The following is a 12,914-nucleotide window of genomic DNA, read 5'->3' as shown; positions in this document are numbered from 1 at the left end:
CTTCCTAGGGGTAGATTTCCTCTCACTTCCTGTTTTCTCCCTCCGTTTGTAAGTAGGAGTCGTTTGTAAGTTAGATGTTTGTAACTAGGGGACCGCCTTTATATGGCAGGAAGGTTGGTGGGTTGACTTGGTTTGCTCCATTGTTTCTGGTGCAAAGTGGTGGAGATTGCAAGAAAATTGGCCAAGAGAGTGTGCACCTGTGGCTGATTCCTTTTTTAATAATGTGCTTTTTTTTTTTAAATACATGTGCTTAATTTCTAATAGAAGGATCACTTAAAAAAAGCAATGTTAATGTAATAATTTGTGTTCTTTGGGAATATACAGGTAGTCTAATTCAGTAAAAAAAAATGCTATTCTTTAATTATAACTAAAGGCTAAACTTTAAAAATTCGGATGGGGTGTTGAGGGGTTCGAACCAGACAGGTGGTTATTGCTGTCTGTGACCCGTTAGGGAGAGTCACTCTCTGTAATTGTCCTGATCACCACAAAAAAAAGTGAGTGTAAATCCAAAATTCTGAGTTGCCACTACAAAAAAGAGGGGCAATCGTCCAATGGGGACACTTCTTCCAATGGCTGTCCAAGAGCTGATTTCCCTCATATTGGAAAGATATCCTCTCTCTTGCTATTAAGAAAAAACAAAACAAAAATTGACAGTGACTTTAATTCTCCGCCACTCTATGCCAAAATGTAAAAAAAATGGCTTTACATATATTTTAATAGCAGATGCTTAAATAGAGTAAAAAGAACCGGCCTGAGTTGAGCAGAGTGAACTCAAATTGGTTGTCATGTCTTGAACTAATACACTTCATAATTAGCACTTAAAAATAAGAACTTTGTATTGTAGAGTGTAAGCTGTTCACATTTGAATCTCTGTCTACAAGAGACATGGTTTCCAAAAAGCCCCTAAATTGACCCCTATTGTTATGTGCCTTTATCCAACATCACAACTGTTTTTCTGTCCTCCACAGTTGTCCCTCTACCCTCCACAACTGTCCCTTTATCTTGCACAACTGTCCCCCTGCCCTCCACAAGTCACCCTTTATACACCACAGCTGTTCCTCTGACTTCCACAACAGACCCCCTATCCTCCACAACTGTCTCTCCATACTCTACAACTGTCCATATGCCCTCTATTACTCAGCCCTTATGCTCCACCACTGATCCTCTATTCTCTACAATTGTTCCTTTGCCCTCCTTAGCTCACCTTCTATCCTTTACAACTGCCCCTTCTGCCTTTCAAAACGGATCCACTATCCTTCACAACTCAGCCCCTGTCCTCTACAACAGACTTCTGATACTCCTCAACTGTCCCTCTGCCCTCCATAACTCACCCCCGTTCTTCGCATATGTCCCTCTGCCTTCCACAATGGACCCTCTGTCCTCCACAACTGTCCCTCTACCCTCCATAACTCACCCCCCCCATTATGCTACACAACTGTCCCTCTACACGCCACAACTTATCCCTGATCCTCTGCAGTTGTCCCTCTGCCCTCTACAGCTCACCATCCATCCTTCACAACTGTCCCTCTACCCTCAACAACTGATTCTCTACAACAGATTCCCAATACTCACCAACTGTCCCTCTGCCCTCCATAACTCACCCCCGTCCTTCACAACTGTCCCTATGCTCGACACAACAGACCCCCTATCCTCAACAACTGTCACTCTGTCCTTCATAACTCACCCCATTATCCTACCTCATTATCCCTCTGCCCTCCATAGCTCACCTTCCATCCTTCACAATTTTCCCTCTGCCCTCCACAACTGATCCTCTTTGCTCCACAACCCCCCCCCCCCCCCTGTCCTCCACAACAGACTCCCAATACCCCACAACTGTCCCTCTGCCCTCCATAACTCACCCCCATCCTTCACAACTGTCCCTATGCTCCCCACAACTGATGCTTTACTCTACAATTGTCTCTCTGCCCTCCATAGCTCACTCTCCACCCCTAACAACTGTCCCTCTGCCCTCCACAGCTGATCCTCTATCCTCCACAACCTCCTGTCCAAAACAGATTCCTGATACTCCACAACTGTCTCTCTGCTCTCAATAACTCACCCCTGTCCTTCACAACTGTCCCTCTGCTCTCAATAACTCACCCCTGTCCTTCACAACTGTCCCTCTGCTCACCACAACTGATTCTCTATCCTCTACAATTGTCCCTCTGCCCTCTATAGCTCATCCTCCATCCTTCACAACTGTTCTCTACACTCAACAACTGATCCTCTGTTCTCTACAACAGATTCCCGATACTCACCAACTGTCCCTCTGCCCTCCATAACTCACCCCCATCCTTCGCAACTGTTCCTATTCTCGCCACAACAGACCCCCTTATCCTTCACAACTGTATCTCTGCACTCCACAACTTATTTACCCTCTACTTTACAATTGTACCTCTGCCCTCCATAGCTCACCCTCCATCCTTCACAACTGATCCTCTACAACTCACCCACCCCCTGTCCTCCACAAAAGTTTCCCGATACTCCGCAACTGTCCCTCTGCTCTCCATAACTCACCGCTGTTCTTCACAACTGTCCCTCTGCTCACCACAACTGGTTCTCTATCTTCTACAGTTGTCCCTCTGCCCTCCATAGCTCACCCTCCATCTTTCACAACTGTACTCTACCCTCAACATCTGATCCTCTGTCCTCCACAGCAGACTCCCAATACTTCACAACTGTCCCTCAGGCTTCCATAACTCATCCCCATCCTTCACAACTATCCCTCCACCCTCCATAACTCATTTTCCCTTCCTTCACAACTGTCCTTCTGCCCAAACTGCTGATCCTTTCTTCTCCACAATTGTCCCCCTGGCTTTCATAAGTCACCCCCTGTCCTCCACAATTTTCCCGCTTCCCTCCACAACTGACCCCCTATACTCCACAACTGTTCCCCTGCCCTAAATAAATTACCCCCTGTTCTCCACAACTATCTCACTGCCCTCCAGAACTAACCCCTTATCCTCCACAACTATCCCACTGCCCTCCACAACTGATCCCTTATACTCCACAATTGTCCCCCTGCCCTAAATAACTTACCCCCTGTTCTCCACAACTACCTCACTGCCCTCCACAAGTGACCAACTGTCCTCCACAACTCTCTCACTGCCCTACAGAACTGACCCCATATCCGCCACAACTCTTCCTTTTCCCTCCATAGCTGACCCTTTTTCCAGTACCGTCATGCCTATACAACTTTCCCTCTACCTTTCACAGCTTTCTCTTTAGCTTGTACAACTCTATTTTCTTCACAATTTTCCCTATACCCTTCACAACTCTCCCTTTATCTTACACAACTCTTGCTCTATCCTTCAATGCCATCTCCAACTTTCATAACTGCTTCTTTATCGTGTGTTGTTGTCCCTTTGTCCTTCAGAGCTCTCTCTGGCCTCTAAAACTGTCCTTCCGTCTTCTACAACTGTCCCTATATCTTCCACAACTATCTCGTTCCCATTTACCACTGTCTCTCTACCACTTACAACTGCCTCTCTAGCATTTACAACTCTGTATCTTCTGTTCTTCACAGCTGTTCCTCTGGCTATGACAGAACCCCAAAAGCACTTTGATTTGGAGGTCAGTGAAAATGGTGATTCAGTAAGGAATACTCTGGTTCCTCCACTCTTTCCTCCATCTTCTTCTTTTCAGGCTCCTGAAGAAGCAGCAGGCAGCCTGGAAATTGTGTCTGTGTCAGAAGAGGAAGTCCCGGTTGTAGATATCGCCTTCTCCTACTTCCGATTTTTCTTGTCAAAAACAAAAGTGGATCCAGGACAAAACAATTCTGGTATGCCCAACAGTAAAGATGTTAAAGCTCAACTGAACCTTTAATTTAAAGTAGAACTGCAGGAACACTTTTTGTTAATCTGTAATGTAGAAACACTATAGCATTGATTTACTAAAACCGGAGAGTACAAAACCTGGTGCAGCTGTGCATGGTAGCCAATCAGCTTTTAACTTCAGCTTGCTCAGTTAGAGCCCCTTCTCACTGGGGCCGTGACCGCATTCGCGGTAAAGAACCATTTGTTTTAGCGGTGCTTTACCGCTGTTTAAGCAGCGCTTTTCGGCCTCTAGAAGGGCGCTTTTAACCCCAAAGAAGGGGTTACATAGTTAGCAAGGTTTAATAAAGACACCAGTCCATCCAGGTCAACCTGAGTGAGTGTGGCTGCTTAAGGTACCCATATAGCGCCGTCAATTTACGCAAGGTTAAAGCGGTTGTAAACCGCCAATGTAAAAAAAGAAAGACCTGCAAGGCAATGGCATAATGTGCTAGTATGCTAGTAAAATATATATATTTTTTTTACTAGTAATGGCGGTGATCTGCGTTTTTTAGTGGGACTGCGACGGACAGATCGGACATCTAACTGGGAACCAGTGACATTATTACAGTGATCAGTGCTAAAAATATGCACTGACATTGTACTAATGGTACTGGCAGGGAAGGGGTTACCATCAGGGGAGATCAAAGGGTTAAATGTGTTCCCTTAATGTGTTTCTAACTTTATGGAGGATGGGCTGCCTGGGGAAACACACAGATCCGTCTTCCTGCATAGCAGAAAGACAGGATCTTGGTGTCGCCCCCCGACAGAACGGAGATCTGCCTTGTTTGCACAGGCAGATCCCCATTCTGTCTCTGCGGGGAATAATCGCGGCCTCTTACCGATCAGCTGCCGCAGTTATACCGCGGCAGGTTGGCTCGGCTGCGCGAATCGCCGTAGGTGTACATAGGTTTGTGCACGAGGTTGTGTGGGGGCGTGCACGCCGAGGTTCTGTGGGGGCATGCACGCCGGGGGGAGCCAATCAGCGGGTCCGGCGGACATTAAGTCGCCAATCATCCGATTGGTTGTGTGGGCCAATCGGCTCACACAACCTCGTGTACGAACCGGCGTACACCTACGGTGATTCGCGCAGCTGAGCACAAGGTTCTGTGTGGGCGCGCGTAACTATTGGCCAGCAGGGGAGCCAGTCGGCGGGTCCGGCGGACATCGAGTCACCAGACCCGCTGATTGGCCCCCCTGCTGGCCAATTGGCACACGCGCGCGCGCCTACACAACCTCGTGCACAAACTGATGTACACCTACGGTGATTCGCGCAGCCGAGCCAACTTGCCGCATTATAACTGTGGCGGCTGGTCAGCAAGAGGTTAAGGTCTTTTGGTATTGATAGCATGGTGTGTACCTGGATAGGAAACTGGTCACAGGGTGGTGATTAATGGCATATTTTCTGAATGGTCTGGAGTTGTGGGTGGGGTACCCCAGGCAGGGTTGCCACCTTTTCTTCAAGCCAAACCCGAACACTTTGGATGCCCCAAGGAGAATAGTAATGCAGTGCACATAGCGTGCAGTGGGTGTGGCCAGATTGTTCTTGCTGTCATCATTGCCCCACCCCCCTCCAGTAATACCGAACCTACCCTCAGGGAGCCGCCCACGGCTCCCGGATGGCCACAGATTTGTGTGTGACTATTTGTGTGTGACTATCTTGGTTACTTGGGGAGCCACAGCCCGGTCTGAATAATGTGTCCAGGTTTCAGTCTGCCTGAAACCCAGACACAAAATTTAAAACCCGGACTGTCCGGGTGAATCCTGGACAGGTGCCAACCCTAAGTCCCCAGGGCTCTGTCCTGGAACTGATTCCGTTTAACTCATAAATGATATAGAGGTCGGAATAAATAGTTCAATCCCAGTGTTTGCTGACGACACAAAGCTAAACAGGACAATAACTTCACGAGATATAGCAATATACATGAAGACCTTGATAAAATAGAGGGGTGGGCAGCTATATGGCAGGAAAATTTTAATTTCAGACACTTTCACGCTAAAAAAAGCACCTGAAAATCTCACGAAAACCTATTTCCATTAAAATCAATGAATGCTTTCACACTGGGGCAGGCACTGAAAAAATCGCCCCTCTCCATTGAAATGAATGGAAAGCTTTTCAAAAGCGCCTGAAAAGCTCTTCAAAACAGACGCGAACTGCCGAAAAATGAGTTTGTTTTTGTTTTCGCTTCATTAGTTTTTGTTTGTTTTGTTTTTTTCGTTTTTCGGGTCTTTCGTTATGATCGCAATTCGTAAATTTGAAAATCTGTAACTCCTTAAATTCATAAATCAGAAAGAAAATCCGAAAATTTGAAAGAATAACTAACTAATAATAACTAACTATTAAATTATAGGTTGGCTGTTAGTGAACGTAACGAATACGAATTTATTTGAAGTTACGATTTATCCAAAATAACGAATGCCGCATCTAAACAAATGGAACTGAACAAATTAATAATAAATGATAATAATAAAACATTTTTGTTATTCTTATTTTTATTTATTAATATTATTAATTGGTTACGTTCTATTCGTTTAGATACGGCATTCGTTATTCTGGATAAATTTAAATTCGTTACATTCACTAACAGCCAAATTTGAAAGGAAATTCCAATACCTCTAATTTAATAGTTAGTAATAGTTAAGTTATTATTAGTTAGTTATTATTTCAGATTTTACAATTTTTGGGCGTTTTCGGATTTTCGGATTGCAGAATTTACGAATTTTTACAATGATGAATTTACAAATTTTCGAATTTACAAATTTTCGAATATTCTAATTTACAAATATAATCGAAAAAATTTGTTAAACAGGTTTTCGTTAAGTCAAAAAATAACTAATTCGGAAAAAAACGAATTGCACATGTCTTCTTCAAAAGCGCTCAGCGTTTTACTGGCAGTTAAGAAGCACCTCAGTGTGAAAGGGGCCTAAGCATTTCTCCATCGCTAAACAATGAACAAACTTTATTTATAAGCATCAAAGTTGGAATTGAATGGTCTCTATTTTTTAACATAATTAAAACGATCGATTTCTCCCAAGATCACGCACAAGTCTCGCGTTACGAAAGAAACCAATGAAAAACAGACTGACAGAGTCTGTCAATACTTTGGCCCCTTTCACACTCTAAACTGCCAGTAAAACTCTGAGCGCTTTTGAAGTAGACATGTGCAATTTGTTTTGTTCCGAATTCGTTTTTTACCGATTTTAGACAAATTCGTTAATTCGGAAATATCCGAACAAATTTTTTCAAATATTTGTAAATTAGAATATTCAAAAATTCGTAAATTCATAAATTCAAAAATCCGAAAGCTGTCACACTTTGAATGACAATTACTCAGTCATACAACACTGTACCCAAATGACATTTTTATAATTTTTTTTCCCCACAAATAGAGCTTTCTTTTGGTGAAAAAAACAAAAACAAAACAGTTTTATATTTTGTTATAAAATTTTGCAAACAGGTAATTTTTCTCCTTCACTGATGGGCACTGATAGGTGGCACTGATAGGTGGCACTGATGGGTGGCACTGATGGGCGGCACTGAAGGGCACTTATAGGTGGCACTGATAGGTGGCAGCGATGGGCACTGATGGGTGGCAGTGAGGGGCACTGATGGGCACTGGTAGGTGAAACTGATAGGCAGCACTGCTAAGTGGCACTGATGATGAGGCATTGATCGGTGGCACTGGTGGGCACTGATTGGTGGCACTGATATGAACTAATGGGCACTGGCAGGTGGCACTGATGGGTACAGATGAGGTGGCAGTGGCTTTTCCTCTTCGGGACCGATGTCCCTTTCTCTCCTCATGCTGTAAGTGTGAGGAGAAAAAAAAATGATTACCGATCTTCTGTTTACATCACGTGATCAGCTGTCATTGGCTGACAGCTGATCACGTGGTAAGGGGCCGGGATCGGCCACTTACTCCGAGCTGTGATCAGCTGAGTCTCATAGACTCGCTGATCACAGAGCGCGCAACGTGCAGGCAGCTCACGCACGGAAGGACGTCATATGACGGCGTCCCGGCAATGTAGGTCTGCTCTGTAGCCGTCATTCGGCTATAACGTGGATGCGAGGACGTTAACATAATTCAATGATTTTTAATTCTCCTTTTAAGGGGGTGTGGCAAGGGAGTGTGTCCTATGAAGACATACTTTTGCTAATAATTGTCCCTCATTCCCATCTCAAAACGTTGGGAGGTATGTGAGAGGAGTACGGAAGGCCCGGGTGCTGTGATGTTTTTGGGAAGCGTCTATAGCTCCCTGCCACCGTTCCCACCAGCCATGATCTTCATGCATTGCATAGAGAAGCACAGAGACCCAGCGATGACATCACTGGATCTGACAAGGTATATAATAAAATTAGAGGTTTTTTTATTTAAAAATGTAATTAGCACACTAATGAGGGGGGGGGGGGGGGGGGGGGGAGAAGGGACCAGGGAAGGCAAAATATAACCAGAATAAAGTTAGATGTAAGAGGAGGGATTGGGATTTTTAAGGTGCAGAATAAATTGAAATAGTGTCAACTATAATGTATAAGATTTTTTTTATTTTAAAGAGCAAAATAAAAAATTGTTAAAACATAACAATTGGCAAGTACAAATCAACAAGGTTTTATGGATACAGCACTATAGAATGGAGTTCCCAACATGCATAAACATGCACATGTATATATTAAAGCTGTTATGTATATAAAATAAAGAATTATGTATGTGATATATGATCCTAAACTAACCGTTGATGTAATCACTATATGTATATGTTTTTTCAATAGAAGGCTTGTACCTCTAATTGGACAGCATCTCCTGAAGAAGCCGGACATATGGGCGAAACATGTTGGGAACTCCATTCTATATTCCTGTATCCATAAAACCTTGTTGATTTGTACTTGTCAATTGTTATGTTTTAACAATTTTTTATTTTGCTCTTTAAAATAAAAAAAAATGTATACTTTATAGTTGACACTATTTCAATTTATTCTGCACCTTAAAAAATCCCAATCCCTCCTCTTGCATCTAACTAATTAAGGGATGTGGTGCTAATATTAAGTTGATTTGCCCGTGATCATAAAGTCCTTTATTACCAGAATAAACTTTGTCTTTTCGGTTCTTTCATAGGCTCAGTTGTAGACCGGTCCTCTTTTAAATGCGTATAAAAGATGTTGGCAGCCCAGAACTTTTTGACAACTTCCTCCGAAAATAGTTTACGACTTAAGTAAGAGTTGAATTGATCCTTCCTACGTCCTGCGAGATAAGACGATGGTTATAAATACAGCTCGCGTTTTTTTATTTCGGTTCAGGGAATTGAGTGCTAGGCCTAAATTGCTTGCCATTAATTTTCCAGCTGCCGAGTTTTATTGTCCTGTAATCTGGAGGGCTTGAATATGCAGATGTTCATTCGCCTAAACTTGTAATATTGCCAGAGGGAGAGAGAACGGCTGACTTCTGTATCCCTCCCCATCTGTCCAACCGACTCCTCTCAATAATTATTGAAGAAAACGGCACCGGAGCACGCAGTTACCGTTCGGCAAAGCTTGCACTTGTCTACAACGAATGGGGCAATCTGAGGTCTTTATAGCAAAATAAATAGTTTCTACTGGTTAAAGGGCCACCTTGCCCCCCCCCCCTTTCGAATACGATGCGTTGGGTTTGTGTGGTTGCTGGTAAACTAAAACATGCAATATATGGCTAGAGTTATGTAGACACTCCTCAAAATTATCGAGTCCAGGTAATTCCAGCATATAGACAATTGTACATTTCCACACTTGTTGCCTTTTCTTTTCAGCATAAGGCCGGGTTCACACTGCTCCGACATGGAAGTCGGACAACTTCCACTCCGTCTTTGCCCTACGACTTCATGTCCAACTTCCGCTCCGTCTTTGCCCTATGACTTCATGTCCAACTTCCGATCCGTCTTTGCTCTACGACTTCCTGTCCAACTTCCGCTCCATCTTTGCCATACGACTTCATGTCCAACTTCCGCTCCGTCTTTGCCCTACGACTTCATGTCCAACTTCAGCTCCGTCTTTGCCCTACGACTTCATGTCCAACTTCCACTCCGTCTTTGTCATATGACTTCATGTCCAACTTCCGCTCCGTCTTTGCCTTATGACTTCATGTCCAGCTTCCGCTCCATATTTGCCCTACGACTTCATGTCCAACTTCCACTCCGTCTTTGCCCTACGACTTTATGTCCAACATTCGCTCCGTCTTTGCCCTACGATTTCATGTCCAACTTCCACTCCGTCTTTGTCATATGACTTCATGTCCAACTTCCGCTCCGTCTTTGCCCTATGACTTCATGTCCAGCTTCCGCTCCATATTTGCCCTACGACTTCATGTCCAACTTCCACTCCGTCTTTGCCCTACGACTTTATGTCCAACATTCGCTCCGTCTTTGCCCTACGATTTCATGTCCAACTTCCGCTCCGTCTTTGCCATACGACTTCATGTCCAACTTCTGCTCCGTCTTTGCCCTACAACTTCATATCCAACTTCTGCTCCGTCTTTGCCATACGATGTCCAACTTCCACGCGACTTCAATTAACGGGATCCGACTTTGATCCGACAATACCAAGCCCTTTGAGCCTGGTATGAATCTTGAAGAGACCATACCAGACCCCCCTTTCCAGACCTTCCGGGTAGCATGCTCGGATAAGGGTCTGGTATGAATTTGGGGGGGCCCTCTCTGTTTTTATTTATTTTTTTGCCGTGGGGGTTCCCCTTAAAGGGGTTGTAAACCCGCATGTTTTTTCACCTTAATGGATCCTATCCATTAAGGTGAAAAAACACCTGTCAGTCACCGCCCCCCCCAGTCCCCTCGTTTTACTTACCTGAGCCCCTTCATCTCTTTGTGGGGGACGCGCTGTCCCTCTCTGCATGAGGTCCCGGCTCTTGATTGGATAGATTGATAGCAGCGCAGCCATTGGCTCCCGCTGCTGTCAATCGAATCCAATGACGCTTGCGCCCGGGGCGGGGCCAAGTCCGGCATTCGTGTCTATGGATGCTCTAACGATTGCAGCGATACCTCACATGTGTGGTTTAAACGCCGTTTACATATGCGGGCGTGACTTACATAAGCGTTTGCTTCTGCGCGCTTTAAAAACGTTTTTTTTCTTATTTATTTTACTTTTTATTTTTTATTTTTACACTGTCCCTTTAAAACAAAGTTTTTGGATCACTTTTATTTCTATTACAAGGAATGTAAACATCCCTTGCAATAGAAAAAAAGCATGACAGAACTACTTTACTGTAAGATCTGGGGTCAAAAAGACCTCAGATCTCATATTTACACTTTAATGCTATATAAAAAAAAAAAGTCGTTTTTTTTTTTTTTTTTTAATAAAAAAAAATGTCCCTTCAGAGCCGTTAGGCGGAAGAAGTGACGTTTGACGAGTCGAGTGGGGGCCATCATTTCCTCACTCGACTTAATGCCTCTGAGGGGAAAGGATCGGATCGTCTCCGCTGCTATCGACAGCTCCGGTAAGAGGCGGAGACGACCAGAACGCGGTGGGAGGGGGGGGCACCTCTCCCGCCGCCGATAAAAGTGATCTTGTGGTTAATATGCCGCAGAGACCACTTCCTAATGCGGACCGCCCACAGCACATATCTGCTGCCATAACCCTGGTATTTAACGTCAAAGTACCGACGCATATTGACGGTGGGCGGTCCTGAAGTGGTTAAAATCCATAAGCCTGGGGGGGACCCCACACCGTTTTTTTTTTTACATTTTTGGCGTGGGGTTTCCCCTCAAGATCTATACTAGACCAAAAAGGCCTGGTATGGAATTAGGGGGGAACCCCATGCCATTTTTAATTTTTTTTTTATTTTGGCATGGGGTTCCCCTTCAAGATCATCAGAGCACAAGTCGCTTGCCAAAGTCGGATCAGTTAGGATGATGATCCGGCTTTGATCCGACTTCAATGATATTGAATAGACTAAAGTCGGATCGATGTAGTGCAGGAACCTTTTTTCAAAGTGGACCAGTTAGGAAGGCTCTTTTAGGGAACCATTGATTTATACACGTCATGCAACATGTGCTCCCAAAGTCGAAGCTTATGTCGCACCAGTGTGAACCGGGCCTAAGACCCTAATCCATATAAAAACTGCTGCAGAGAAGTTCCAGAGCCCCTGGAATTACTGTGCACAGGGAAGGAAAGAGCTATTCTTTTTTCTAATTCAGATGAAACTGGCTCTATGGAAGCTGCATGCTACACAAAGCATGTAGCAGTGGTAACTGACACCATTGTTGGCCAAGGGGCGTGTCTATGACATAGGGGGGGATCTGGGGGCCCCCTCCTTAAAGGGGGCATCGAGATCAGCCCCTCACCCGCAGACCCAGACAACCAATGGCCAGGGTTGTCGGGAAGAGGACCCCAAAGCACCCTCCCCATGTTGAGGGCATGTGGCCTGGTATGGCTCGCTAGCCCCCCCATCCTATCCTCCAGGCTGCACGCTCCGATAAGGGTCTGGTTTGGATTTAGGGGGGAAACCCACACCAATTTTTTCCTTGATTTTTCTATCTATATTGCCGGGAGCCGGAAATACATTACAGCTGCGAGCAAGTTTACATTTTTTCGTTTAGAAATGTAATTTTGCTGCCGCACTGTTCTATACATCGCACAGATGCGCCACTTTACAGGCAGACTAAGGGGACCCCCAGGCACAATATTTAAAGGAATATTTTATTTTTATTGTTTCACTTTAAGCATTATTAAAATCACTGCTCCTGAAAAAAAAACAGTCAACAAACACTATTTATGACAATAACTTGCATATAAACCTTTAAAATGAGCACTTTTGATTTTTCATGTTTGTGTCCCATAGACTTTAATAGGGTTTGCATGTTCGCTCAAACGTTTTGCCTGTTCGCACATTCTGGTGCGAACCGAACTGGGGGGCGTGGGGGGGGGGGTGTGTTCGGCTCATCCCTACTCGGGAATGATCAGCGGGTCTCGGCGGACGACGGGTCCGCGGGACTAGCTGGTTGGCTTCACTGTGTCCAATTACAGCGGGAGCAGGTCGCTGGCGGCGCGCATGTGCACCCAGACCCGAAAAAGAAAAAACCTACTGATTTTGTGCCACCCTGCTGCAGTATATGTGTGTGGGG

At 44.7% G+C, this 12,914-nt stretch overlaps 1 protein-coding gene across 1 annotated transcript in view; it reads left to right on the top strand.

Moving 5' to 3' along the window:
- Positions 1–3,540: 3,540 nt before the first annotated feature.
- The window catches only part of TMPRSS3 (transmembrane serine protease 3), a 95,891-nt gene continuing 86,517 nt past the window's right edge, over positions 3,541–12,914 (top strand). Inside the window, exon 1 of the mRNA XM_073618066.1 lies at positions 3,541–3,781. Coding sequence (XP_073474167.1) covers positions 3,541–3,781 — 241 coding nt within the window. The remainder of the gene's footprint in view (positions 3,782–12,914) is intronic.

The sequence above is a fragment of the Aquarana catesbeiana genome, linkage group LG02 (assembly GCF_042186555.1).
Source record: "Aquarana catesbeiana isolate 2022-GZ linkage group LG02, ASM4218655v1, whole genome shotgun sequence".
NCBI lineage: Eukaryota > Metazoa > Chordata > Amphibia > Anura > Ranidae > Aquarana > Aquarana catesbeiana.
Note: the sequence above shows the minus strand (reverse complement) of the source record. Positions and strands in the feature narration are given on the sequence as shown.